General features: G+C 36.4%; 1 protein-coding gene across 2 annotated transcripts in view; it reads left to right on the forward strand.

The window, feature by feature from the left end:
* The window catches only part of PSME4 (proteasome activator subunit 4), a 91,919-nt gene that overhangs the window by 46,212 nt on the left and 18,650 nt on the right, over positions 1-27,057 (forward strand). For both annotated transcript variants that reach the window (XM_087717528.1, XM_087717529.1), the window contains 21 exons: positions 3,377-3,444; positions 5,259-5,474; positions 7,159-7,316; positions 9,929-10,024; positions 10,532-10,587; positions 11,895-11,951; positions 12,356-12,411; positions 12,496-12,594; positions 12,746-12,808; positions 12,915-13,010; positions 14,366-14,497; positions 16,155-16,364; positions 18,390-18,526; positions 18,854-18,907; positions 19,538-19,667; positions 20,406-20,487; positions 22,778-22,931; positions 23,254-23,323; positions 24,601-24,726; positions 25,632-25,784; positions 26,881-26,985. In XM_087717528.1, coding sequence (XP_087573654.1) covers positions 3,377-3,444; positions 5,259-5,474; positions 7,159-7,316; positions 9,929-10,024; positions 10,532-10,587; positions 11,895-11,951; positions 12,356-12,411; positions 12,496-12,594; positions 12,746-12,808; positions 12,915-13,010; positions 14,366-14,497; positions 16,155-16,364; positions 18,390-18,526; positions 18,854-18,907; positions 19,538-19,667; positions 20,406-20,487; positions 22,778-22,931; positions 23,254-23,323; positions 24,601-24,726; positions 25,632-25,784; positions 26,881-26,985 — 2,318 coding nt within the window. The remainder of the gene's footprint in view (positions 1-3,376; positions 3,445-5,258; positions 5,475-7,158; positions 7,317-9,928; positions 10,025-10,531; positions 10,588-11,894; positions 11,952-12,355; positions 12,412-12,495; positions 12,595-12,745; positions 12,809-12,914; positions 13,011-14,365; positions 14,498-16,154; positions 16,365-18,389; positions 18,527-18,853; positions 18,908-19,537; positions 19,668-20,405; positions 20,488-22,777; positions 22,932-23,253; positions 23,324-24,600; positions 24,727-25,631; positions 25,785-26,880; positions 26,986-27,057) is intronic.

Consider the following 27,057-nt stretch of genomic DNA (forward strand, 5'->3'; position numbering starts at 1 on the left):
CTAGTGGAAAACTTCCATTGCTCAATATGTATTTGAATGGGATCCTATTTCACCATGCTAACTACTATACCACAGTAACTTTGATGGGTTAGGATAAGAGAAGAGATTGGCACAGTATCATTCAGTTATTAGTTCAATGATTCGATCTCCCTAATCCAATTTTCACTGCTATATTACATTAATGTAAATACATCAGTAGAACAGAGAAGATAAACTAACTGAAGGCACAAAGTTCACCCATATCTCCAATATTCAAGGGAATGTTAGAGAATGTGTTTAAGTGCTGACTGCTGATTTTGAAAAACAATAGGTGGGCCCAAAGCTGGTAGGCTTCCTTTAGTAGAAATATGAAGCAGTGTATTTATATGCGGGAACTCTGGCTGTTGTACTGTTCTTGCCTTAAACAGTTTACTTTTTCTTCACAATTGGAATAATTTACTGCAAGAAATTAATAGGCAAAATAGCCCTTATTTTCTGATTTAAAAATCTCTTTTCTATCATGACACATGTTGAAAAAGTACAGGTGACATCCCAAGATCTTATCTGGGAGACTGAAATATATCTATATACATTGTTTGAAAGATAATGTGCAATATAAAATAATGAGCAATTCACATGTTTATTACTTGGCAACAATTGCAAAATGTTCACACATGAATTTGAAGGGCTAATCTGCTTGTGGCACAAAGATATTTGCAAACATGTATAAGGAACTATGTTTCTCACTTAAGCTCCTTGTATGTTTTTTGCTTAAATAATAAGATTTCTCAGAAATTAAAAATGGAAACAATTGAAGGCAGACAAGGAAGCTTATGTATTGAAGAACATTTAACTCATTTTTTGGAAATATGCTAATTTGGGAAGGGAAACATATCTTCTGAATGATGACTTGATTGAAATTTCTCATAGAATTATTGGGCAACCAATTATATAAGACAACATTCAGAATACTTTATAGAGGTAACACTTAATTTTTTTCCAGAAAATGAGTGTAAATAATGTAGACATAAGTATAAGAAAGAATTAAAACAAGATATTTTATGTATTTGTCATCCTATAACAGAACATTTGTATTTGTATTTGTATTTTATTGGTCTTGTATGCCGCCCACTCCCGAAGGACTCCAGGCGGCTTACAATAAACAAGGGAAGGGGGTAAATAGACAAATAGACAAAAACAACAATTTAAAATACACAACATTCATAGTTACCGTGGGGCTGGTTATTTCAACAGCCCCCCCAGCCTGCTGGAGCAGCCAGATCTTAGTGGCTTTGCGGACGGCCGGGAGAGTAGTAAGGGTCCGGATCTCCCCGGGGAGCTCGTTCCAGAGGGCTGGAGCTGCAACAGAGAAGGCTCTCCCCTGGGGGGTCGCCAGCCGACATTGGCTGGCAGATGGGATCCGGAGGAGGCCTAGTCTGTGCGATCTGATCTGTCTATGGGAGATAATTGGCAGGAGGCGGTCTCTCAGGTACCCAGGTCCGATGCCATGTAGGGCTTTAAAAGTAACGACTAGCACCTTGAAGCGAGTCCAGACACTAATGGGTAGCCAGTGCAGCTCGCGGAGGATAGGTGTAACGTGGGTGTACCTGGGTGCACCCACGATCGCTCGCGCGGCTGCGTTCTGGACTAGCTGAAGTCTTCGAACACTCTTCAAGGGCAGCCCCATGTAGAGCACATTACAGTAATCCAGTCTTGAGGTCACAAGGGCGTGAGTGACTATCTGAAGGGCCTCCCGGTCCAGGTAGGGTCGCAATTGGTGCACCAGGCGAACCTGGACAAAGGTCCCCCTGGTCACAGCCGACAAATGGTGTTCTAAAGTCAGCTGCGGATCCAGGAGGACTCCCAAATTGCGAACCCTCTCTGAGGGGCGTATAATTTCACCCCCCCCAGCCTGAGAGATGGAATACTTGGCCAATCTTTGGGAGGGAACATCAGTAGCCACTCGGTCTTGTCGGGATTGAGTGCAAGCTTGTTCATACCCATCCAGACCCTGACAGCCTCCAGGCACTGGCACATCACTTCTACTGCTTCACTGAGTTGGCACGGGGCGGACAGATACAACTGCGTATCGTCCGCATATTGGTGGTACTTAATCCCGTGCCGGCGTATGATCTCACCCAGCGGCTTCATGTAGATGTTAAATAGGAGGGGGGACAGGACCGAACCCTGCGGCACCCCATAATTGAGGGGCCTTGGGGTCGACCTCTGCCCTCTGACCAACATCGACTGTGACCTGTCCGAGAGGTAGGAGGCGAACCACTGGAGGATGGTGCCTCCCACTCCCACCTTTCGCAACCGTCGCAGAAGGATACCATGGTCGATGGTATCGAAGGCCGCTGAGAGGTCAAGGAGCACAAGGATAGAAGGGTGACCCCTATCCTTGGCTCGCCAGAGATCATCGATCATCGATCAGCGCGACCAAAGCAGTTTCTGTGCTGTAACCAGGCCTGAAACCCGACTGAAAGGGATCCAGATAATCGGTTTCATCCAAGGACCGTCAGAGTTGAGAGGCCACCACTTTCTCAACAACCTTCCCTACAAAGGGCAGGTTGGAGACTGGACGATAGTTGCTCAAAATGGCTGGGTCCAGAGATGGTTTCTTCAGGAGGGGTCTCACACCACATCCTTTAGGAGGAGCGGGAAAATTCCCTCCCGGAGAGAGGTGTTAACTATCGTCCGGATTCAGCCGCGGGTCACCTCCCTGCTGGTTGAGACCAGCCAGGAAGGGCACGGGTCCAGTATACAAGTGGAGGCACTCACCGCTCCCATGGCCTTGTCCACTTCCTCAGGAGAGACAAGGTGAAACTCGATCCATGAAATACGCTCAAGACCCTCCCCCGGTACCTCGGCTGGTACCGTGCAATTGGAGTCCAGCTCTGTCCGAATCCGAGCGACTTTATCCGTTAAACACTGAACAAATTCCTCAGCTCTACCCTGTAAAGGGTCATCCGCATCCCTCCCTTTCAGGAGGGAGCGGGTTATTCTAAAGAAGGCGGCTGGGCGTGATTCAGCGGATGCAATAAGGGCGGCAAAATGCGCACATTTTGCCGACCGTATTGCCACGAGATAGGCTCTGATAAAGGCTCTCATCAGTGCTCGGTCTGACTCAGATTTACTGAGTACACTCAGTACACTCATATGAACATATGTCTCAGTACACTCATATGAACATATGTCTTTACACGTTTATATATTTTATACATTTATATATTTTATATATTTTTTCCATTTTCTAGTTGAATCATAAAAAACATTTCATAGCATAGCTTGTATCATGAGCAGCCTAAACAAAAATCTTCAGAACTGTGAATGTTATTACCTACCAGTACATATACTGCATCATATAACATTGAGGTATAATATATTTCATATTTAGATGATGATGCGTTACATGATGAAGAATTAGATAAAGAACTCCTCTGGAATCTTCAACTTTTATCAGAGGTATTTATGAGAAATTCTAGCTTTAATTTTCAATATAGTTGGTTCATGTTTTAGTTTCAATATGTGATATAGCAAACAGAAATTTCCTTACGTACTTGAGGCCCAAGTACTTAACTAGACTTGTGTGCTTGATTGAATCATTATATCACCTGGAAAGCTCCTATAGAGAAGAACAGTGAGTTTTAAATCTGATTTGAGAGAGGAAATATAATAGCTTGAAGCTCTAAAATGAAAAGTGAAAATTAGTATAGTGTTATTTTCAAGTGTTATGTGTGCCCCTACTTGGGAATTAATTCATAGAAGCATAATGTTGGAATGGATCTTAGAGTTCTTCAAGTCCAATCCTTTCCAGGACATGAATCCTGATATCAAATGTCCAATCTTTGCTTGAAAATCTCCAATGATAAAGCACTCATGACTTTAGGAGACATGCTGTGTTTAAGTCACTGCTTAATAGCTCTAATGTTGAGGTAATTCCTCTCTTTATTTCCATTTTGGGTTTTCCTAAAGTCTATATTTTTAATTTTTGTCCTGCACTTAGGAGTTATGGAAAATAAATCCATACCCTCTTCCCTGAAAATATTCCTTAAAGTATTGGAAGAGTATTCTCAAATCCCCTTTTACTTGACATAACCGATGCCCAACGAGCCGCCCTAAATCGGGATCAATGGCGTGCTGTAATCCGTGACGTCCTGCCCCTCCCTGGCCTTCACAATGCAACGGTCACTGCCTTATGGACGTTGACATTTACGAAGATTAAGTCCAAGTCCAAGCTAGACACAGTTTCTTTAACTATTTTTCATGGGATTCAGCCTTCAAGCCTTTCATCATCTTTGCTGATTTTCTTTGCACTCTTTCTTTTTGATCTTCATTTCTCTTCTGACTCCCCTCCCCCCCTAGTAGTTTGGCGTCTGACAGGTTAAAATACTTCAGCCATTTCCCTGTTTCTCATCATTATCTTGCCATCTGCTGTGACCAGCAGATTCTGCTTCCTTGACTTTCCCTTGTTCTGAACATATTCAAAGAACAGTTTTCATTATTTTTGGCATTCAGTGTCAGCCTGAGCATATTCTGAGTCTTCCTAGCATTATTCTTATTAATATGGGCTGTTCCTTGATGCTCTGTTTTTGTTATACACCCCTTTCCGTTCTTTAAACTTAAGCTATATTTCTCAGCTTATTAGCTCTTTATCTAGCCACATGTGTCTTCTATTTTTTCTTTCTCTTTGGTAGTTGAGATTTGGTAGGTCGAGCTTGAGCCTTAGGATTTCCTAACACTCTCTTCCTAGCTCCTAATATTCCATAGAACATTCAGTATTGCAAGATACTGAGAAAATGCATAACCCTCTATTTAAATAGGCTTTTATAGAAAGCCTTTTATTTTCCATTTTATTTCCTTCAGTCAAAAATGGCATGTTTCTTTTAGAAATGTATGTCACTCATTTGCTGTTCAGTTACTAGTAGTCCTTGTTTAGCAACTACAGATGGTGTTAGCAACTTTGTCACTATGTGTTGCGTTGTTAAACATCATGGAATCATGACTTGTGAATTTACTACTGGCTTCTTGATTGACTCTGTGGTTAGAAGCCAGTTGTGAAGCTGGCAAATGATGTTGTTGCAATGGTCATAAATGCTGCTGCCCAAATCCTGATTACATGAATGCAGGGAGACTGCAACAGTCGTAAATGTGAGGAGCAGTCATAAGGTTACTTTTTCAGAGCTATCCTAATTTCAAAAAATAGATCAAATCTCTCTTCTGAACTATACATTCAAAATTCTGTTTATGTTTATTTCTGATATTTTGACTTTTGCTAGATCACTCGTGTGGATGGGAAGAAGTTGCTGCCATACAGGGAGCAGCTTTTGAAGATTCTGCAACGAACCCTCCATTTAACCTGTAAGCAGGGTTACATTCTGTCTTGTAACCTACTGCACCATCTTCTTCGTTCTACTACACTTATCTACCCCACAGAATACTGCAGTGTGCCAGGTGGTTTTGACAAGCCTGTTTCTGAATACTTTCCTATCAAGGCAAGGATTTTAACTTACTTAGGACTAGAGAATTTGACTGCATTTAAACAAATAAAAGTAATGAACAATTACTCTGTTGCATTTCCTCAAAGGCTATTTCAGTTCAATAGCATGGAAAGTATAAGTCAAAGATGCTATAAGACTAAAATGTGTAATGTCAATTTTATCATCAGTGTATTTTTCTAAATTGGATGCTAGCACATACCATCTTGAAGGGATGGGTCATGAAAACCAAAGTTAAATACTTTGTAGTTAGGAGATAAACAACTGCAGATTAGCTTTAAATGACAGGAAATCATTAGATCTATGTAACATTCCCTATTCTACTAAATAATAAAATTGAGGTATTTCTTATTTCATAAACTAGGTAGTATTTTTCCATTTTATTTTTAAAAGGTATTTTAACTTTACAGAATAAAGTAGTCTGTACAGTAAACCTGTTAATTCTGTAACATGTCGAATAGCCTTAGTCAGGTACACAAATACAATTAAAGAATACGATACTAAAGATATGTGCAATACATGTTATATTTTTAAAATATAAAATATAAAATACTAAAAAGGAAGATGATATTAAGTATGTAATAAAAAGTAATTGTAGGGGAAGGATCAGCCTAGAATCTCAACATAGCCACACATGAACTAAGTCCATATTTTCCATGTGTGCAGATAATGATAATGCTAAGCAGCGAGACATAACTGAATAATTATAGTGATATTTCAAACTGCTTAGAAAGGAACTTGAAAACTGAGTTTTACTTTATGTCTTGAAAACAAGCAACATAAACTGTATTTTCCATATCTCCTTGTTTATATTTATTTCTATCTTAAAGTAGCAAATAATCAAGTTGTAATCTGATCATAGGCATGGCAGGGATGAACATACACTGTAGGAAACTCTTTTCAATGGGAAGAATTTAGTAGATACCATCAGAAAATACAATTTAAAAATCAAAATGATTCATACATCATAAAAATGGATTTTGCCAAATGTTACTGTTATGCAAGAATTAATATGCTAAATTTTACAGAACGTAAAGTAAAGAAATCCTCAGAAAACTGACTACTGAGGAAATGGATATGGTTGCTATTTATAAGCTACCTTTTGTGTGGCATTCTTAAGAAGTATGTTACTCTGTTTATGGTTCCAAGCACACCTGAAAGTGCTGGACCTGACCTCAAAAGCAATGAGTGGAATGCAGCCAGTGTGATTAACACATGATTCTCCACCCAATTCCATCTGAGTCCATGTGCCTTCTTTTGCTTAATGAATTTGACGAGGGTTTTCGAAGGGGGTCTCTCTGTCACGAAACACTTTCTGTTCTTTGTATAATTATACCATTGGACCTTCTCTAGCTTTACTTAAAAATGGTTTGATTTTATGAAATCATGTTTTGCTTTTTGTACTATAATATTTGCAACATAAGTTAAATTGGAAAAAAAGAATGTAATTTGTTCCCCCCCCCCCTTAAATTTAACTCTTTTTAAAAAATTAGTCTAACTGGTGACCTTAAATGGTTAGTATTAATTTAATGTTAATATTCTTTTAATTCATCTCTTACCAAGTCAAGTGTTTAAGATCCTTTTGTCTGAAATAAGAAAATTATCCATTGTTAAATCTGGTGGCATAATTATTTTCTAATTTTGCTAAAGGCAAAATGCACACCTTGTGTTGTTTTTACAGGACTGGGGTAAACCTGGTAATCTACAGACACTTGATATTCAATGGCATGTTCCTTCAGCTGAAGAAGTTGCTTTTGCTTTTGAATTGTTGGATACGTTTCTCCAGCCAGAGCTTGAGAAACTGGACCAGTATTCAGATCGAAATCTTGAAATGTCCAGGTTAGACAGATTCATTACTGACTAAGTTGTTTTTTCAAGTTTAAGTAAATGAATATAAACTAAATTCCTGAATAAACTGATGAAGATTTGCTCAAGTAGAGGAATCAGGGATACATTACATATCTGTTTATTTATTTAGAATATTTGTATATAAATAACACTTCGTCAGAAAAATTTGCTTTATTTCATGGTTTTATGTTTATTTTCTGATAAACTGTAGATGCTACTCAATAATAGGTAGCTAACAATAAATCCACAACAACGTAAACAGAAAAAGTTAAAACACATATATTTGGTGTGAGCTGCTAAGACTCAGTTTAATTGTGGTTGTATAGGAATATGTTTAATAATATAAATAATAGTTAATGTTATAAGATGGTGTATTTTTCCTTGATTAAGTTTATTTGTTCAGTGACTGTTCAAAAGTTACAGTGGAAACTTACCTCTAGTTCTTGGAAGTTGTGGCAATTGCAGCATCCCACGGTCACAAGATTGTAATTTAGGCACTTAGTAACTGGCTTGCACTTGCAAACATTGCAGCATCCCACAATCATGCGACTGGCATTTGCGACCTTCATTGCTGACTTTCCACAAGTAAAATAAATGGTGAAACCATCAGGAAAGTGCAAATGGTGATCACATTGCACCTAATGACTTCACAGAATTTGCCTAGCAACCACAACTACAACTGCCAAAACTGACATAGTTAGTCAGCTCAATAATTTGATGTTGCAGTTAATGATCATATTGTTTAGCAACAGAGTTCCTGGTCCCAGTTACTATTGTTAACTAAGGACTACCTGTACTCTTCAAAAGTTATTTTGAAGAGCTACATTTTACAGCCTTTCAAAAAGATAGTAAAGATGTATGGTCCCAGTATTTAGACTGTTCCACAGGAAGTGGGAGAAGGGCTTCACTGAGAAGGTTCAACAGTAAGGTCCTTGCAAATGACATTTCCTCAGTAGCATGACCTTCAGAAAGACTTGTTTCATTATATACGTAGAGACAACCCAGAACAGGCAGTAACAGAGTTATCTGGGACTTTAACCAGGAAAGGCTTTAAACCATGCAGGATTTAAAAGTGACAACCAATGTGAAGCTACATCTGAAGCATAACTGGAAACCACTGCAGCTCCCATATGCTGTAGGCATATCTCAGAATACTCTATCCATGTTGCTACATGTTGAATCAGCTAAATCATTCAAATGGTCTTCAAAAGTTCTGAAGAAGTGGACAGGATTCTTTTGAAGTTATGCTGTGGATCCATGCCATTCCTGGTTGATGAAAACTTCCAGAAAGGTGCTAGGATTTGAGTCAGGGTCCTATTAGATATATTCTTGACACACAGGTTGATCCCTACTGACATGAAGTACATAGTGCTATAGCCTCTTTTCAGAAAACTACTACTTGACCCAGAAATTGTAGATAATTACTGAACACTCTTCAACCTTCTTCCATTTTGAGGGAAGTTTTGAGGGAAATGTGATGGAACATAGACACTGAAAAAATACATTACAGGTAATCCTCACATTACCAACAATTCATTTAGTGACCATTTGAAGTTACAACGGCATTGAAAAAAGTGATTTATTTTTCACATGACTCTTGCAACATCTCTATGGTCACATGATCAAAATCCAGACACTTGGCAACTGACTCATTTATGACAATAATAGTATCAGGAGCAACGTGATCACCTTTTGCAACTTTCTGACAAGCAAAGTCAATGAGGAAGCTAGATTTACTTAACAACCGTAGTGCTTTAGGGGTACTATTGTGTCTTATGTTCCTCCATTTTATGGCACCACAAAACTCAGTCTTTTCTCCACTTGAATTTGACATTTACTGAAGCCATTGGATGAGGTCAGAAATGAACATAAGGTCAGAACCTGAGTATATATGGGAGTGCCTATTCCCAATTGTTTTTTGCCTTTCCAGTTAGATATAGTCTCTCCATATCCTTTTTCTCAGCTAATGTCATCAGCAGGGATCATGGAAATAAACACTCTAAATTGCTACCCTTTGGCTAAAGAGCATTTGCCTGGAAATCTATGTTATTCTCACTCTGTTGCTTTTTAGGAAAGCCATTAAAACTTGTTATTCCAGGGGTTGACAATTTATTATTGTCGTCACAGACAACCCCCCCCCCCAATTGCTTTGGAGTATTTCTCTAATGTTCCCACTGTTTATGTAGGTGTACTTTAAATTTTGTATTGTAATTTTTATTATTTTTAATCTTATTTATAGATGTCAGTTTTATCAGAATAACAAAGTTGGAAGGGACCAACTCCCTGCTCAAGCAGGAAAAAAAAATATACAATGCTCAGAATTTCCAGGGATGATAGCATATAATATAGACTGTTGAATCAATCCATCAAATAGATTTGATTGTTGAATAATAAATTGCTTAATTGCTGACAAATGCATTATGTGGCTATTTAATGATTTGGCCCTTGAAATAGTGTCTTATTTGAGCCTTCAGATAAAATAATTCAGCATGTCTGTTTAATAGGATTTTCTAATGTTGTTGTGGAGGTCAGGTCTCAAAAGTTCTTTTGAGTTCTTTTTAGTAAAGTGAAAAATATTTCACCTATTTAACATTTACTTTCAGAGATGATGTTCAGCAGTGTCTTACTATAGTACATAATTGCCTTATTGGATCAGGAAACATGCTGCCACCTCTGAAAGGAGAAAAAGTGGCTCACATGTAAGTAAAATTTGCTTTTTATGTAGATGATAAACGGAATCATTTAGATAAAAAAATCAGAGATTGTTTTGTGCCTCACTTAGAAAGGATTCTTAGAATATGAGTTGAGAATTATTCATCTGATATTGTACATAAAAAACATACCATAAATTAGATGATTTTTTTAACTTTCCAATCCTTTACAATGACCTTTCAATTCCCTGATGGTCTCCCATCCAAGTACTAATCAAGTTCAGTCCTGCTTATAGGTTTAAAACCCACACAACGTTACTTGTTAGCACTTATACAGATGCAATCCTAAGTACAACGGTAATCAAGAAGTTATACAGCTTCACTGTTATTGAAATTCTTTTTCCTTCAAAATGTAGAAAAAAATAGAAATTAAAATATATAAAATTATAACTCTTAATCTTTAGGAATTGTGACAGTAATTGCTGTTTTATGAAATTAAATTCACTGCATCAAGAATTCTGTTTAAAGAATATGTATGTATTGTATATCATGCAGGGTTCCAAGTCTAGTGTCATTGGAAGAGATCAAACTTTATACCGGTGTTGAATATGGTAAGTTAATGTCATTGCATAAATGGTGGAGAAAATTTGCTGTTACTTAATTCATGGCATCACTGATCTCTTATTGAAAGAAAATAGCTATCTTCTTTCTTATTTATGTTTTTTTCTGTGAATCTTAAAGAAAAAATGATAATAATAACTTAATAATTTTGTTGAGTTTAATATTGCATGCTACCAGACTCAACAACTGTGGGCGGCTAATAACAATCAACAATCACATTCATTACAATAACATCAATAAAGGCTAAAGATAAAATATGGAAAATATATACTGTATGAGCTGGCCAAAGCATGAAAGCTGTCAATGTGAAGAAGCTCCTTACAATATGGAGAGGTTGGACAGGGTCCTGTGAGTGTCAAAGCCCCTGCCCTGGACAAAACACACCACATCTAGGGGTACATCAGTAAAATGGCAACCAAAGATGAGCTGTTGAGAGAATGCCTGAAGCAGCAGCAAACATGAGAGAAAGATCAAGCAGAGGAAGTGCCATGGCAAGATAGTACTGTGCACGGGATGTAGCACTGACAGATAATTGAGATGACATGCATTGGGAAATACTACCAGTGACTGAAAAGGGCTAATCTAAAAGACAACACTGTGGCAATGATTGTGGCTGCATGAAAATAAGCACTAAGCACTAGGTTCATAGAAGCAGGAGTGTATCATATTAAGCAGAACCCAAAGTGCAGACTATGCAGAGAGGCCTCAAAGAAAGTACAACATGTAGTCCCAAGATGTAAGAGGCAGGTAGGAACACTGAACAGTACAACCAAGTAATTGGCATGGTGTATGCAACTTATGTAAAATATATGGGCTAGACCATAATGGAAGATTCCACAGAAGGTTGTGGAGAATAAGAAGATTAAAATCCTGTGGGATTTCCTGATCCAGACAGACAGGCAGATATTAGCCAATCAATCAGACTTCATGGTCATAGGCAAGGACAGCAATAGAGATAGCTCTAGCAGTGCTCAGTGATTGCAACATCAGGATGAACAATAATGAAAAGCTGGAGAAGTACTAGGACTTGAAGGAGGAATTAGAGGGTGTATGTAAAATAAAGGCCAAAGTATTCCCAGTGGTGGTAAGGAGCACTTAGGGTTTTGACTCCTAAAATGAGAGAGTGACTGCAACAGAACCTAGGAATAACAGCAGAGCTCTTAGTCCAGAGGAATGCAGGGATAAGAACGACTAAGATGTTGTGCGTAATCCTCAAACCTATGCCCCCTTTGACATGTCCTTGCGACACATTGTAATTTATAAACTTTATAGATAATGAATGGTCTTACTTGTTTAGATTTGTCGAAAGAGAATTACAGGGAAAGAATCTGCAAAGTGACAAGAAAACTCCTACGTAAGTGTGCTTTTAATTATTCCATTTGTTCTTATTTTCTTTATTGAATTAGTACAATAGACATAGAAATCCAGATGATAAATCAGATATGAAGCAAAGTACTTTCTTCTTCAGTTTAAGTGAATGAAGGTGTTTGGTTGTGATATCTTGAGATTAATTAGGTTTTTTTTAATGGATCAGGGTGGAATGTGGGACAATGGATGGAGCTTTCTTTAATTTTTTGGATTGGGGGACTACACTTTTTATGTGGTGGGCGGAAACTGAGGACTATCCTTTTTTTTCCTACTAAAAACAGAAAGAAATTGTATTGTTGTTAGCTTGCCATCAATATGACAAGAGTGCTGTAACTGTGAACAATTAGTTTATATCGATTTGTTTAATTATTTTTTTCTTTATTGTAATAGACTTTGTACTTGACAACTCGGAGGATGATACTAAGTCTTTGTTCCTAGTCATTAAGGTATAGTTGATATTTCTAGTGTGATTTCTAAAACATTGTTGGATGGAAGGCTTTTTATGTATAACTCAAATTCTTGTTCTACAGATCATTGGGGACCTCTTACATTTCCAAGGTTCACATAAGCATGAGTTTGATTCACGGTGGAAAAGTTTTAACTTGGTGAAGAAATCAATGGAGAATAGGGTTAGTATTTACTATAAGTAATTTATTTACATAATTAAGACTTTAAGGAATCTAGAGGGAGTTAATGTTCATAATTAATGAAATTTAAAAAAAAGAATCACAGGACTGAATAAAGTTTTTCATTATAAATAATTGATTTATCTATTTGCAGCTTCAAGGCAAGAAACAGCATATTAGAGCACTGCTCATTGACAGAGTCATGTTACAGCATGAGGTAAATATATGGTTTTTTTTTACTACTGAATGTGGGCTGCCTCTGAAATCTGTAGTATCTATAACTTTCATCTATAAAATTTTAAAAAATGTTCCTTTTTCTTCAGCTAAGAACACTCACTGTTGAAGGCTGTGAATACAAAAAAGTACATCAGAACTTGATCAGGGACCTTCTTCGTTTATCTACAAGTTCATATGGCCAGGTAAGCCATATGCTCCTCTCATTTTATACAAGCTGAATATTAATGGCAGAAGTTTTGAAATAGGTATTTGCAAGAAATGGAGTGCTATTCCACAGCAATTTGAAATTTCTGAGAACTCTTTCTGTGTCAGCTTTAATCTTGTACAGCTAATCCTCGACTTACAACAGTTCATTTAGTGACAGTTCAAAGTTATAGTGGCACTGAAAAAAGTGATTTAAGACTGTTTCTCACACTTACGATCATTGCAGCATCCCCATGGTCACGTGATCAAAATTTGGATGCTTGGCAACTGGTTCATATTTTTGATGGTTACAGTGTCCCAGGGTGAAAGTGTCACACCTTTTGCGATTTTCTTACAAGCGAAGGCAATGGGAAAACCATATACTCTTAACCGTGTTAATAACTTAACAACTGCAGTTGTTCTCTTAACAGATTCACTTTTGTAGCAAGATAGGTTGTAAAATGAGAAAAAAATCATTTAACAAATGTTTCATTCAACAACAGAAATTTTGGACAAATTGTGGTCTTACGTTGACTACTACTTGTATATCTTTATTTTGAGAGCTTGTTAACATTTCCGGAATAGCATTTGGTTATGCCATAGTGCCTCATGATATCCTGCCCACGTAATTACTTTGAGCCTATATAGCAGTTACTTCTAACTGCCACTCGGTGGGTGCCTAGAGGGGTTAATGGCAATAGCAACCGCACTTAGACTTATATACTGCCCCATAGTGCTTTACAGTGCTCTCTGAGCTGTTTACAATGTCAGAACATTGACCCCAACAAACTGGGTCCTCATTTTACTGACCTCCAAAGAATTGAAGACTAAGTCATCCTTGAGCCCTGACAGGATTGAACTCTAAGCTGTGGGCAGAGTAGAGTTAGCCTGCAATACTGCATTCTAACCACTGCACCAGTTATCTCTGTGGATATAAGACTATATTGAAATGAATAGTTCAGGAAAACTATGTGGGTAGAGAAGCGGATTGTGGACCAGCTGTAGCAGCAACACACATTTTTTAAAATTTATTTTTTACTCATCAGTAGTGGGTTTTTACTCATAGAAGCCTGCCAATAACATTCTTAAGGTCTGTTCAGATGATTTGCAATTTAGAGTTGCCTCAAAATAGAATTCCATGCAGAATGTATTCCTTCTAATACTAAAAATCAGATGCAGAATAAGATTCTTAATTTTTTAACATATTTCATAAAAGTTGTTCAGTGCCATAAAAAATTATATATAGTGCATAAATCCTTTTTTAGATTATAAGATTGTTCAGAACCAATCACAATATAAAGTAAAGCTTATTTGTTTAGCTTTTGTACATATTTCTATGGTTCTTTTGCCCTAGGTCAGGAACAAAGCTCAACAAGCCTTCTTCACAGCCTTGGGGACTTACAACTTCTGTTGCAGAGACATCATTCCTTTGGTTTTGGAATTTTTGAGGCCAGATGGGTACAGTGTCACCCAGCAACAATTTAAAGTAAGGAATTAATTAATTTTCTTTACAGAAGGTTCTGTCAGTGCCATTGAAGGGGGAGAGGTAATCTCCAGCCATAGTGACTATTTTAGCCATCTTAGAATTCCAGAATAAATTGGCAAAATTTATTGCCAAAATGACTTATTTTTGGTTTTGTAATATTTATGCCTCTCAAAATAAGAATGGAAATGGAATCGGGAGGATTGTGGATGATCATCCCCCCCCCCCCTTCGTGTGAAAGAATGTTGCTGGGATCTAGCAATTTTGCGATCATGATTTTGGTGGGCTGATTTCAGATTGCTTTTCAGACTTTGGGTGAGCTTTTTTTCCTACAGGCTCCATAGCACCCTTACCTCATAGTAAGTAGCCTTACAAGAGCAAAAGAGTTTTCAAAAATGAAAGTCCTCCCCTTCCAATGAAATCTACAATTGTCTATTTGGTCAGGAAGCATGTTACCACTGCTGATTCAGGACACAACTTAAATAAGCTGATAAAATATTATTTTGAATGTTGTATTATTATGTGAATAGCAGGATGATGATGATTATATGAAAAACAAATATTAAGATTAGTATATCTAAGACTTGCTTCCTACTCAATTCTTCTGATGAGTTTTTTAAAGATTTTAAAAGTGTAAATTTTAATAACACTTTTAGTACAATGGATGATTGGGTGATTTGTTTTTATTGACATATTTGCATTGAAACCTTGACTCTGGACAGCTTTATGAAGCAAAATAAGCTTTTTGCTTTCTGTTATCATCATGTTATTTGTTAATATGATTGATATGGCATTCAACTTAATTCATGGAGTCTGGCAGACTAACAACATTTTAAATCATAATACTAATACATAAACCAGAATACATAAAATGACAACCAAATGAAAAACTTCAATCTGCTGCAGATCAACAATCTGATCTTCATGTCTGGAAACACATGATTATCTTCATAATATTCTGTGAGATCTTACAAAATTATTGTGATCTTTTAAAAACTGGCAATATGTGAGATTTTAGCAGTTAAAAAGAAACATACTGTTTGGGAGAGAGAAGCAGCAGACACTGTTGCTGGAGCTAATGAAAATTCTGGCACATACAAATATTGGAAATTCCTGTTCTAAAATACCATAAAATAGATCTGTTTTTGTTGTTAGGTATTAAGTCAATAGTATTATATGCTTGATTACTAAACAATGTAGTAACTGAAAAATTTAGATTTTATATGTTTATTTTTTACTTCATAGTGTGTTCTGACTTTTTGTATTAGTTAGAGGCTTTAAGTTTGAGAAATGTGAAAGTAGAAGTATTTCCCATCTTTTCATCCTTTTATTTAGGAATAAGATATAGTCCTATTAAAAAGCAATAAAGCTTAAAATAATGTTCAATAGCATTTTTCAATCTCTGTTTATAGTATTATGGTAAATGGTTTTCTGATGGGTTGATTTTTAAGATATAGTATGTGAAACCTTTAGGTTGTGGGCATCAGTAGCCAATCCTGAGTAGACTCTATCAGTGGTTCTACTGTAGAACCACTGTAGAAATCACTTGATTTCATGTTTCACAGATTTTTATTATAAACAAAGAGATAATAGACTACTGTAATTGGAGAAGAATTCCAACTATATGTCAATAATTCTGTCTAAAATTTCTTTTCCATAGGGTGCCTTGTATTGCCTTCTTGGAAATCATAGTGGAGTATGTCTGGCAAATCTTCATGATTGGGACTGCATTGTCCAAACTTGGCCTGCAATTGTGTCTTCTGGACTTAGCAAAGCAATGTCTCTGGAGAAGCCATCCATAGTTAGACTCTTTGATGACCTTGCAGAGAAAATCCATCGGCAGTATGAAACAATAGGACTGGATTTTACTGTAAGCGTTAAATATTTACATTACTTACAATTGTTTAGGAATGGGGCCTGGTTACTTAGGGTCCATGTGTCTCCTATTAGTATCTGTCCAGCCAGTTTCATTTGGTGGGTTTGGTGTGCTCTGGCATAGATAGATATAAATATATTGCCTAAAATTTGATGATACTTGGGGATCTAGACTTAAATCTATATGCCTTGTACAGGAAAGTGGGGAAGTAGATGCCAGTGAGTTTGGATTAATGGCAGGGTTGCTATACTTGGCAATCTGATTATAAACTGGAATGTAAACATTTCAGTATAATAAAGAACTAGGATACTATAATTTCCACATACTTGGAAATAATACATTTGGTAGTATTTCCATACTACTATCCATACTATCTGTTATTAAAGATAATAATAGTTATCTTTGATCGAGCTTCGTGGTGGCCTAGAGGGGGAGCACTTGCCTCACAGTCAGTAGGCTGTGAGTTCAATCCTAGGTAGTGGCAGATTTTTGTCTGTCTGGGAGCAAAGAGTACCGCATTTTTCCGAGTATAAGACACACCAAAGTTTTGAAGAGGCAAATAAAAAAAAAAGTTTTTGCACTCTGTAAACCTCCCCAAAACGGCCCGTTTTTCACGAAAAACGGCCCTGTTTTTTTTAAAGGGCATGAATAGCCCTTAGGAGGCTTGTAGAGTGATGTATGTGGGGGAGGCAAAAACGAGCAAAAAACGGCCCATTTTTGCTCATTTCTGCCCTCCCCAGCCCCCAGGAGCTCTCTGAAAGCTCCTACAAGCTATGCATGGCCATTTTGGTGAAGGGATGGGGTTTCAGGAGGCAAAAAATGCTGTATTCAGTGTATAAGACGCACCGAAATTTTCAGCCTCTTTTGTGAGGGAAAAAGGTGTCTTATATGCCGAAAAATATGGTAAATATCTGCTGTGAGCTCCATGTAGGCATCAAGAAGGGCATCTGGCCAGTAAATGTTCAGCTCCATTCAGTCACACTGACTCCACCCTGATAAAAGGGATTACAGAATTGTTAAAAGAAAACAAATAGCAGTTAGCTTTCATAAATTATTTGCTCTGGCCTCAATCCATCTTGTACTCTTTCTGAATTACTTTTTCACAGCCAGATACAGATATGACAAAAAGTGTTGATACCCCTCCTAAGTTCTTAACTTATGACCATTCCCTTAGCGACTGTTGGAAGTTGCAATGGACCCCCCCCAAAGGTACTTACAACTTGGTTTCAAAGTTCCGACAGCCACCCCCCACAATTAGTAATTAAATTTGGGACATTTTGCAACTGGCCATTTGCAGCATCTCATTTATCATATGACCACAATTTACAATGTTTCTTCCAGCATTTTCTTCTAGTTTTCGGCAAAGCCACCTCAGAGCAAACAATGGGGTTGCTTAACAACCACTCCAAAAAAGGTAATAAAATCAGGCTAGTTGCATAAGTGACCTGCTTTATGACCATCACAACTTACAAATATAATTGACAGGCTCCATTGTGGTCATAGGTCATGGATTGCCTATACTAGTTTCCAAAGAATTCCAATTTGCTGGGAAGTAAGTTGAAACCAACACAAGTAAATAGCACCCACCATTTTGTATTCTATAGTTCATAGTGCTTTGCTTATTTATATTTGTTTTTCTTTTTGTAAATAATAGAACAAATGAAAATGGCATAGGCATAATTATAGGTAACCCTTAACAGTTAAAATACATTATTGGATTTTGATGTTCTCTCAAAAAGACATTTTGCTTCAATTCTATCATGGGTGCCTTCACCCCCATAAACAATCACTCAGCAAATAGGGATGGGGAAGGAAAATGGAAGAGTACTGATACTTTTAACTGCATCTGTGTTGTAGAATATTAAAAGTAAAAACAGTGAATAGATATACCATTCTGCATACTGTTTTGTGATGCTTTTGAATTTTTGTGACAGTGTACATTTTGTAAATGTTGCATCGTTCCCTGGGAATAATCACTTATTGTATCAGAATCTTTCTTATGTCTCCTTATTTTTCCAGGTCCCAGAGACATGTATTGAAGTTGCAGTCCTCATGCAGAAGTCAGTGGGTCAAAACGGTGAATGTACCAGCCTTAGTTCAGAAGAAATTGAGCTGGGAATTCAGCGACAGAAAGAAAGGAATGCCGAGTCCTCTCAGTAAGTGCAGACTCTTTAACAATTTCATTTTTTATACGGAAACCAAAGCCTGTCATTTGTAACAATAAGGCTTTTTAAATTTTGATTCAGAGATAATATCTGGCTATTGCTTTTTTGTCTAATATGAATGTTAAAATGCAACATGATGATAAACCTCTTCAAACAAATGATGTTCATTTGAAATGCTCCATATATAGCATTTTCACACAAGTTTCTCCTGTCTGCTGATTGCTATAAAGACTTTCATTCTATGTGCACTGGCCCATAGATGATATATTGTCTTTTGCTGAGATATGTTAATACATAAATGTTCTTTTTCTTTTTTAGAAATTATGAAAATTTGATAAATAAGCTTCTAGATTGTTTGAATCAAAGAAATCTGTAAGTATGAGAATATCTTTCTCAAAATGTGATTCATGTGTTTATTTTTCTGGGCTGTGAGTTAGCAACCATTAAGAAATTGGTAGTCACCATTCAGCTTTGACTGCAAGAAGCTTTCCAGGGAGTTGAGATGACATCATTGGAAAGGACAGGACCAACTTTGAAAGGCTTTGTGGAGAAATAATTTATCTATAACAAGAATAAAAAGCACTTTGGAAACAAACCATGTTTATCTTTAAAACCCCAGCCATGCCCTGAAAAATAAGTAGTATTATACTGCGTATATTCTGTTGCAAAATGGTTGAATTTTTGCAGTATGGTTTGGTGATGGAGGAGATGGAGCAGTATTAAAGATGAAGAAGAAAGTGATTTGACTCAGAAACCCCTCTGTTTCTTATGACCACTTCTGAGAACAAAAATAAAACAAAAAACATAGTGCTGCAAATATGGTGTCATTTTGTTGCTGAATGTTGAGTGTCTATGGGACTTCCCAGGCAGTGAGTTGCCCATCCCAGGATCATACCATATCCCATTCCCCACCCAGTTCAGTGAAAATTCAGTACTAGATTTAAGAGTTATGCCTTCCAGATTTTATTTTGTATAATTGGGGACCCTTTTTCTTTCTTCCAGCCCTTGGAAGTTTGAGCACATTGGCATTGGTTTCCTCTCCCTACTTTTAAGGGATGACAGAGTGCTACCTGTAAGAGCCATACATTTTTTTGTGGAATGTCTCAATCATGATGTCTTGGTGGTTCGCAAGGTAAAAGGTTAACTGGTTTAATTATAGTAAAAGTTGTTTGCGGATATTGACTCCATTATTCATTTCTTAGAGTGGATTCAAATGTGCTTTCTTCACATAACAAAATATTTGTTTTTGATCTTATGAATAAGTTTCAGTGCTTCCAGAGTACCGTTTTCTTTTTAAATAGAGTTTGCTTGAGATGTGTAGACTTTTCCAGAAATGTGTAGGCTGGCAGGGTTGCCAATTCTCACAGGGAAATTCTTCAATGAAATACCATCCATTTTGCAAGCACAAATCATATTATTTGTCTACATAGCTTGCAATCTTTGATAGACATTAGTTATCCAGTCTTAGGTAAGGGATTTGTTTCTTATCACCTACTTAATTCTGAAGCTTTCTATATGAGCAATGGCTTTACCACCAAGTTAAACACCCTTCCTTAAAAGACCTTTAGACAACTTTTAAAAAACTTTTAACATATTGAATTCCACATATTTAGGAATACTTTTAGGACTGTAAAGATCTAAATGCTTATACATAAACACTGTAGATATTAGAAAACCCGAATCTTTATGTTGTTCTAACTTTAAAAAATATATTAAAACATTTATATGCTGACTATTTCAATACATAGTTGAACCTTACATATAATGTTTTTATATGTAGGAGGAAAGTTGTGATAAGATTGTGCCATCTTAACAGGATCTCCTTTCATTTGTTTTAAATTTAAATGAACTAACTCATTTTTCCATGTAGATGGCAATCTCTGCTGTGGCTGGTATCCTTAAGCAGCTGAAAAGGCCCCACAAAAAGATGCTCATCTGTCCTTTCCAAATCAGTAAGTGCACTAAAGAAAAACAACTATCTTTCAATAATAATAATTTAAGTTAGTTAATGTTAAGGGAAATATGAGCTAAACATCTGTTAACTTGCAGTCTTGGTATCTGCCATCAATTTCTTCTGCTAAATGTTTCAACTATGTTATTTCTTTTTTAACTGACCACCATATCTACTTCAAATTTAGTTGATTTTCATAGTTAATAACATTATTTTTTCCATTGGCGTTAAAATATTGAAGTGCTGCATCTTGGAAGTATTCTATTGATTGGAGAGATAAATAGTGGAATTGTTGGTACTGTCTGAGTTTGTTTGCTTTCAGACATTTTATGGTTTATCTCTATGTGCCTGTTGATAGCTGATTTGTCTGAATGCCAAGTTTCAGGAGTTCCATAGTATTTTGGAATTGGTATTCATCTGCCACTGTGATGCCGTATGGCTGTAATATAATATGTTGGTTATTTCTAAGATGTTTTCAGTGTATCCAGTTCCAAATCAGAAACAGCCAACAGATTTACATCCACATTGTACCATCATAGTACACAAATCAATCAACTCCTCTTTCAAGAAGAAAAAAACAGATATAATCTGCAGCTATAATGTAAGGAGTATAACAGCCACTATGTAGGACAGATAGGCAGAAAATTAGCAAGATGTCCATGAACCCAGCTAGCAGTTAGAAGACGTGATGAGAACTACTTGCTTACAACACACAGACAGACTTAACCACAATTTCAACTGGATAACTGAGCATCTTAGATTAAGCCGAATCCAAAAACTATAGAATTCCTGGATACCTGACATTCAAACAGCTCTGCTATAATAGAGATAAACTACATCTACATACAATTCAAAAGAGACAATAAAAAAGCTAAAAAGGAAACAAAAAGACCAGATTACATCGTCTCCAGCAGCCAACACCCAGATAAATAGGGTTAGCATCAGACAAATAAGGAGAAAACAAAAGACTAATCAAAGAACTACCAAAGAGAAAACCACATCCCCACTAACATTGCAGGGCACTCTACATAAACAGGAAACCTCCCTGCGACCAATTAGATCTCATAGACTAGGCCTCCTCCGAGTTCCATCTGCCAGTCAGTGCCGACTGGCAACTACAAGGAGGAGAGCCTTCTCAGTAGTAGCTCCGACCCTTTGGAACGATCTCCCCATGGAGATTCGTACCCTCACCACCGTCCAGACCTTCCGCACAGCCCTTAAGACCTGGCTAGCCCGTCAGGCCTGGGGACAAAGATAATTGCCCCCACCCGAATGATGAATGAATGTTGCTTATTATTTTACTCTATGTTTTGTATGTGTTATTGTTTGTATATCCCTTCCCTTGATTTTATGTAAGCCGCCCTGAGTCCCCCCAGGGAAAAGGGCGGCCTATAAGTGTTAATAAAACCCTAAAAAAAACCTAAAAACAAACCCCACACTTACTTGCACGGATGATGTTACTTACTTGGCCAATGAAACATCTACAAGCAAGAAGCCAAGCTCTGAGAGCACCAAGGACTCCACAATTCTATCCACAGTTACAGATATCTCTTCTATTGGAGATATTAAATAGTCAGTCCTATGATTTGATTTACTTAAATTTGCAGGCTGTGAGTTTGTTTGTAAGTTGTTTATTGTAGTCTCCTGTTCCTCAAAGTCTTATTAAAGTCCTTAGCCTTTATGTGTGAATCTTCAATTCAGATGTTTGTAAAAAGTTGTTAAAGGGTTAATCCACTACTTGTCAGCTAACTGACTTTCAGGATCCTGCAGTCTGTTTTCTAAACTGATAACATATTTTCATAATTTTAGTTCTAGAAAAATGATGTAAATAAGAATTAAGAACTTTTTATGATTGAAATCATTCTTGATTGTTATCCTTGAGTACAGAAATGGCTGTTACAATTTTTCCTATCAATTACCTGCCAAATATCAGCTTCCCCAGCTTTCTAAGCGTTTATCTTATACCAAGGAGGAATGAACAATCTATCTTATAGCAACTAATTTGTAGAAAAATGACCATTTTAATGGGTGTTTTATTGTGGTACTTGTTTTAGTTTTAAGAGTATTAGTTAACATATTTTGGTTCCTAGTGAGATTATACTAGTTATGTTGCTATTTGAAACAGATGCTTCATGATTTTGATTGTTTAAAAATATAAATTGTTCAGAATTGTGTGAATTAGTGACAGCTGGTAGTAATTGTGGACAGCAATATGTCCTGAATGAAAATAGGAATATCAAGTACTTACTGATAAATTTAAGAAAAAATGCATTTTTGTCTTTCACAAATAGGTGGATCCCCACAGCCTTCTAATATCCAGGCAGGTGACAGATCCGATAACCAATGGCTGCATTATGAGAGTGCTAGTTTACCAAAGACTAAACAAAGTTGGGAGGCCTGCCATTTTGTGGAAAAAACACATTGGGGATACTACACTTGGCCTCAGTAAGTATTGGCTTCTGTCCTCTTGCCCTCTACTATAGTGTGAAAGTCAGTAGAGTCACTTCACAGCTTTCACTCAAGTTGCCTTACTGATGCAAACCTTGTCCTGCTTATGCTTGATTTGCTAGAGCAGTCATTTATTTCTTCCACATATTAAATCCTTTACACTTTCTACATTTGATAATATAAAGGTTAGAAAGATGTGACTCTGAATTTGTGCTTGCTAAATTGTGACTTGGAAACAGTGAACCAGGAAGTTGTATTTTTTTATTTTGCCTTTCAATCTTGTTTTAAATTGTCTCATTTTTTCCCTTACGATTTCTAGAAATATGGAAATCTATGCTTCTGCAGAAGAGCAACCAAAACTTGGGAGGAGTAGAAAGGAACTTTCAGAGGTGACGTTATATTTTTAAAATGTGCTCACAATTTCTCTTGGTCTGATATTTCATTTTCAGCATATACTTCCCCCCCTCTTCGTTTTATAACAATGATTTACCTTAGAATGACTTAAATTAATCAAAGTTATCTGAACTGCAGAGTACTGAAATTCAAATGCACATAATAATACATTAATAGAATCAATTATGTGTTTGGATTGTAGTGCTTATATCAAAATGCAGTATGAAGATATTCTTATGTGAGTCGTCATAGATGTATCTTCTGACTCTTTACACCTTTGTGCCTCATATATAGTGATACTGGGAGTGGGCGGCTTACAAATGCCAATAAATTGGAAATTGGATATTTTCTGTTTGCCTGAAATCTGTTCACACAATGAACAGGCAGTTAAAAAGTAACAGTGTTTGGAGAAATCATGTGGTTTTGTATACATGTGTCAGGTATCTACATTAGGAAAAATGAAATTATTTTTGATTTTTTAAAAATGAGAGTTAAATATATTAAGCACTGGTATGATACTAAACCATTTACCATAGCAGTGATTTCTTTTAAATATGATTTCCAATTACCTGAATTCCTAACCTGGATATTGTTCTTGTTACCATTTATATATGGAAGTTTTTGATTGGATTCTTTCCAGAAGATTTTTTGGGGGAGACGGGCAGGCAGTGTTTCAATTTATCATAGTGTCACACTGATTTCTGTAGCACATTAATAAGTCCCTTCTCAGGTCAAAAATTCTTTAAATTGGGAGTAGGAAGATGAAGTATAAAAATATTCAATTTTAGTTTTCTATAGAAAATGAGATCATATTCACAATTGCAAATCTGTATGTTATGGCCAGTTATTTTGGCCATGTCTTGTGGAGGAAGTCACTGGAGAAAGCAATTATATTTGGAAGAGTTAGTGATAAAAAGAAACCAGCCCTCCAAAGAACACAGTGACTGGACATCATCAAAGCTGACACCAGCCATAGCATAAAAAAACCTCAAGTAGTCCAAGAAGATGTGGAGAGACCTGGTCAATAAAATCTCCTAGGAATCTGAGTGGATGATATCATCATCATCACCACCATAGAAAACGATAGCATGAGGAGTTCTAGGGTTGACAAAGAACAGTTTGTTCTTGCAAGAATGTATCAGTTATACATTTTTTTCAGGTTTTCTGAAAAAGATTAATGTATCTAATTATGGGGTCCATATATATATTTCCAACATAGATATGGTAAGCAATTTCTAATTCTGTTTATATTATTGTTCATTTTATTTTGCAGGCAGAGCAAGTCATTTATGATCACTTTTCTGATCCTAATTTTGTTGAGCAGTTAATCAAGTTTCTTTCTTTAGAAGACAGAAAAGGAAAAGATAAATTTAATCCACGAAGGTTTTGTCTCTTTAAGGTAAATGATTGTCTAATATTTTGCTTCTTTTTTAGGAAATATGTTGAGCCATGTGTAAAGCTGTTTAACAAAAAATCCATGCGGTTAAAAGCCTTTGTGATTGTTCTTTCACAAATATTGTTCTGATTCTGGAGTTTATCAAAATTTTATCTATCATAATTTATGAAAAAGTTCTGCCTCAAGTGCCCTTCTTTACACACTGTTCTTTCCGGCTTGTATACAGGCAGAGTTTTCCATTCTGTCAGGATTGGAGAATTATAGTTTAAAGGCAGATAAGAGAAGATAATAAGAAAGTGTGATGAACTGCCATGTTATTGAAACCAATCCATCATATTCAGTGATGGATTCAACCTTCTGTAAGACTTTCATAACAAGAGAGCCATTTAGAATGGTGTTGTAAAACTAACATAAAAACTACCTTCTTACATATAACATGCAAGCACTCATTTGTTCATTTACATTACACTTTGTTTAGCTTGTGTTAAGGCAGAAAGGTTTTCTGATAGTGTTTCATTGCTTTATAATTTTCCTCACAGCTTAATAATCAAATTTTCAGACTTATGTGGAATTGTAGAAATGTGGTTTACAGATTATAATTTAGGGACAATAGCAAAATGTGCTCCCTTTTTTTCTAAAGCTCTTTAGTGCTTTTGCTTAATAATAGCTTGTATATCATTTAATTTTGAAAATGGTAGCCCAATTATGATAAATTGTATTAAAAAGGCATCAAATATATGCAGAACACTTGTGACTTGAAAAAATTCCTTCCTCTCTAGATATTGTTGATATTCAACATTTTAAAACATATTTATCATTTTAGAACAGTTAAATTAGGTTTATTCCTTTGTGTAAATGTAATAAGAAGCATTAAGGCTTAAAGTCAAATTTGTGTGTTATTTCCCTAGGGTCTGTTTAGAAATTTTGATGATACCTTCTTACCTGTATTGAAACCACACTTAGAACGTCTTGCTGAAGATTCCCATGAAAGTCCTCAACGCTGTGTGGCTGAAATTATAGCTGGTTTGATAAGAGGATCTAAACATTGGACTTTTGAAAAGGTAGAGCACATTTCTGTGAATTTTGCAAATATATTTGATTCAGATCTTATATACAACAGAATTATGCTGAATTACTGAAGAGAAAAAGTATAATGTTTTCCTTTGCACTTAGCACTTAGACTTATATACCACTTTATAGTGCTTTACAGCCCTCTCTAAGCGGTTTTGCAGAGACAGCATATTGACCCCAACAGTCTGGGTGCTCATTTTACCACCTAGGAAGGATGGAAGGCTGAGTAAACCTTGAGCCTGGTGAGATTTGAACTGCCGAACTGCTAGCAGCCGGTAGTCAGCAGAAGTGGCCTGCAGTACTGCACTCTAACCTCTGTGCCACCAAGGCTCATATAGGTGGTTTTCATGTATATAGATTGGTCTGAGGGATTTATTTCATAAATACTTGAATATTTTATATATCTGTGTGTGTGGTCCTTGATAGATTTTTAAAAAAAGGTTATTTATGACCCATCCTTGAAGTTAAGACTGCTGCATCAAACCAGAATCATATGATCCCTTCCCCCCACTTCTCACACACTTTAATTTCAAAGTTGGGTCATGAGTAACTTTTTTGTTAATCTGTTGTAACTTTGAACAGTCATTAAACAACATTTTTAATTTGGATGTTTATATTGTTTTTATTGTTTAAAATATTTTTGGTATTTTAATTGTAATTTTTTTTTAAATTGTAAGCTACCCAGAGTCATTGATTCAAATGGGCGGCTATAGGAATTAAACAAACAAACCAATCCAAAGGCACTCTCTCTCTCAGTCCCAGGAAGCAGGCAATGGCAATGGCACTTCTAAGAAAACTGTAGGACTTCTCTAGGAGTAAAGATTGATTTGAAGGCACACACACACATATGTTTGAAATTAGGGATGTTTAAACATGGAACAGATATTTCTGTCTTGCTTTCCAAACTACAGTATTAACACAGCCTATGCTTTCAGTATGTGGTGTTTTTTGGTTCCTCTAAAACTAAGCTGTATGAATTCTGACAGAAATAGACTTTGCCTATATGTGTTCCATTCTAATAAAAACAAAATTGTTTGGAATTACAGGTGCCATGTATTAATACATTGTTTTTCTTATTATGTATAGGTGGAGAATCTCTGGAAAGTTCTCTGTCCACTTCTTAGGACAGCTTTATCCAATATTACAGTAGAAACTTACAATGACTGGGGGACATGTATAGCAACATCATGTGTAAGTCTTGTACATTATTTTTCACTCTGCCAGGTTATGAAAGCATTCTCTAGTCTTCTACTGTTGGTTTCA

Source organism: Thamnophis sirtalis, unplaced genomic scaffold (assembly GCF_051295495.1).
Source record: "Thamnophis sirtalis isolate CommonGarterSnake01/CBP01778 unplaced genomic scaffold, rThaSir2_p1.2 scaffold_6, whole genome shotgun sequence".
In the NCBI taxonomy this organism is placed as follows: domain Eukaryota; kingdom Metazoa; phylum Chordata; class Lepidosauria; order Squamata; family Natricidae; genus Thamnophis; species Thamnophis sirtalis.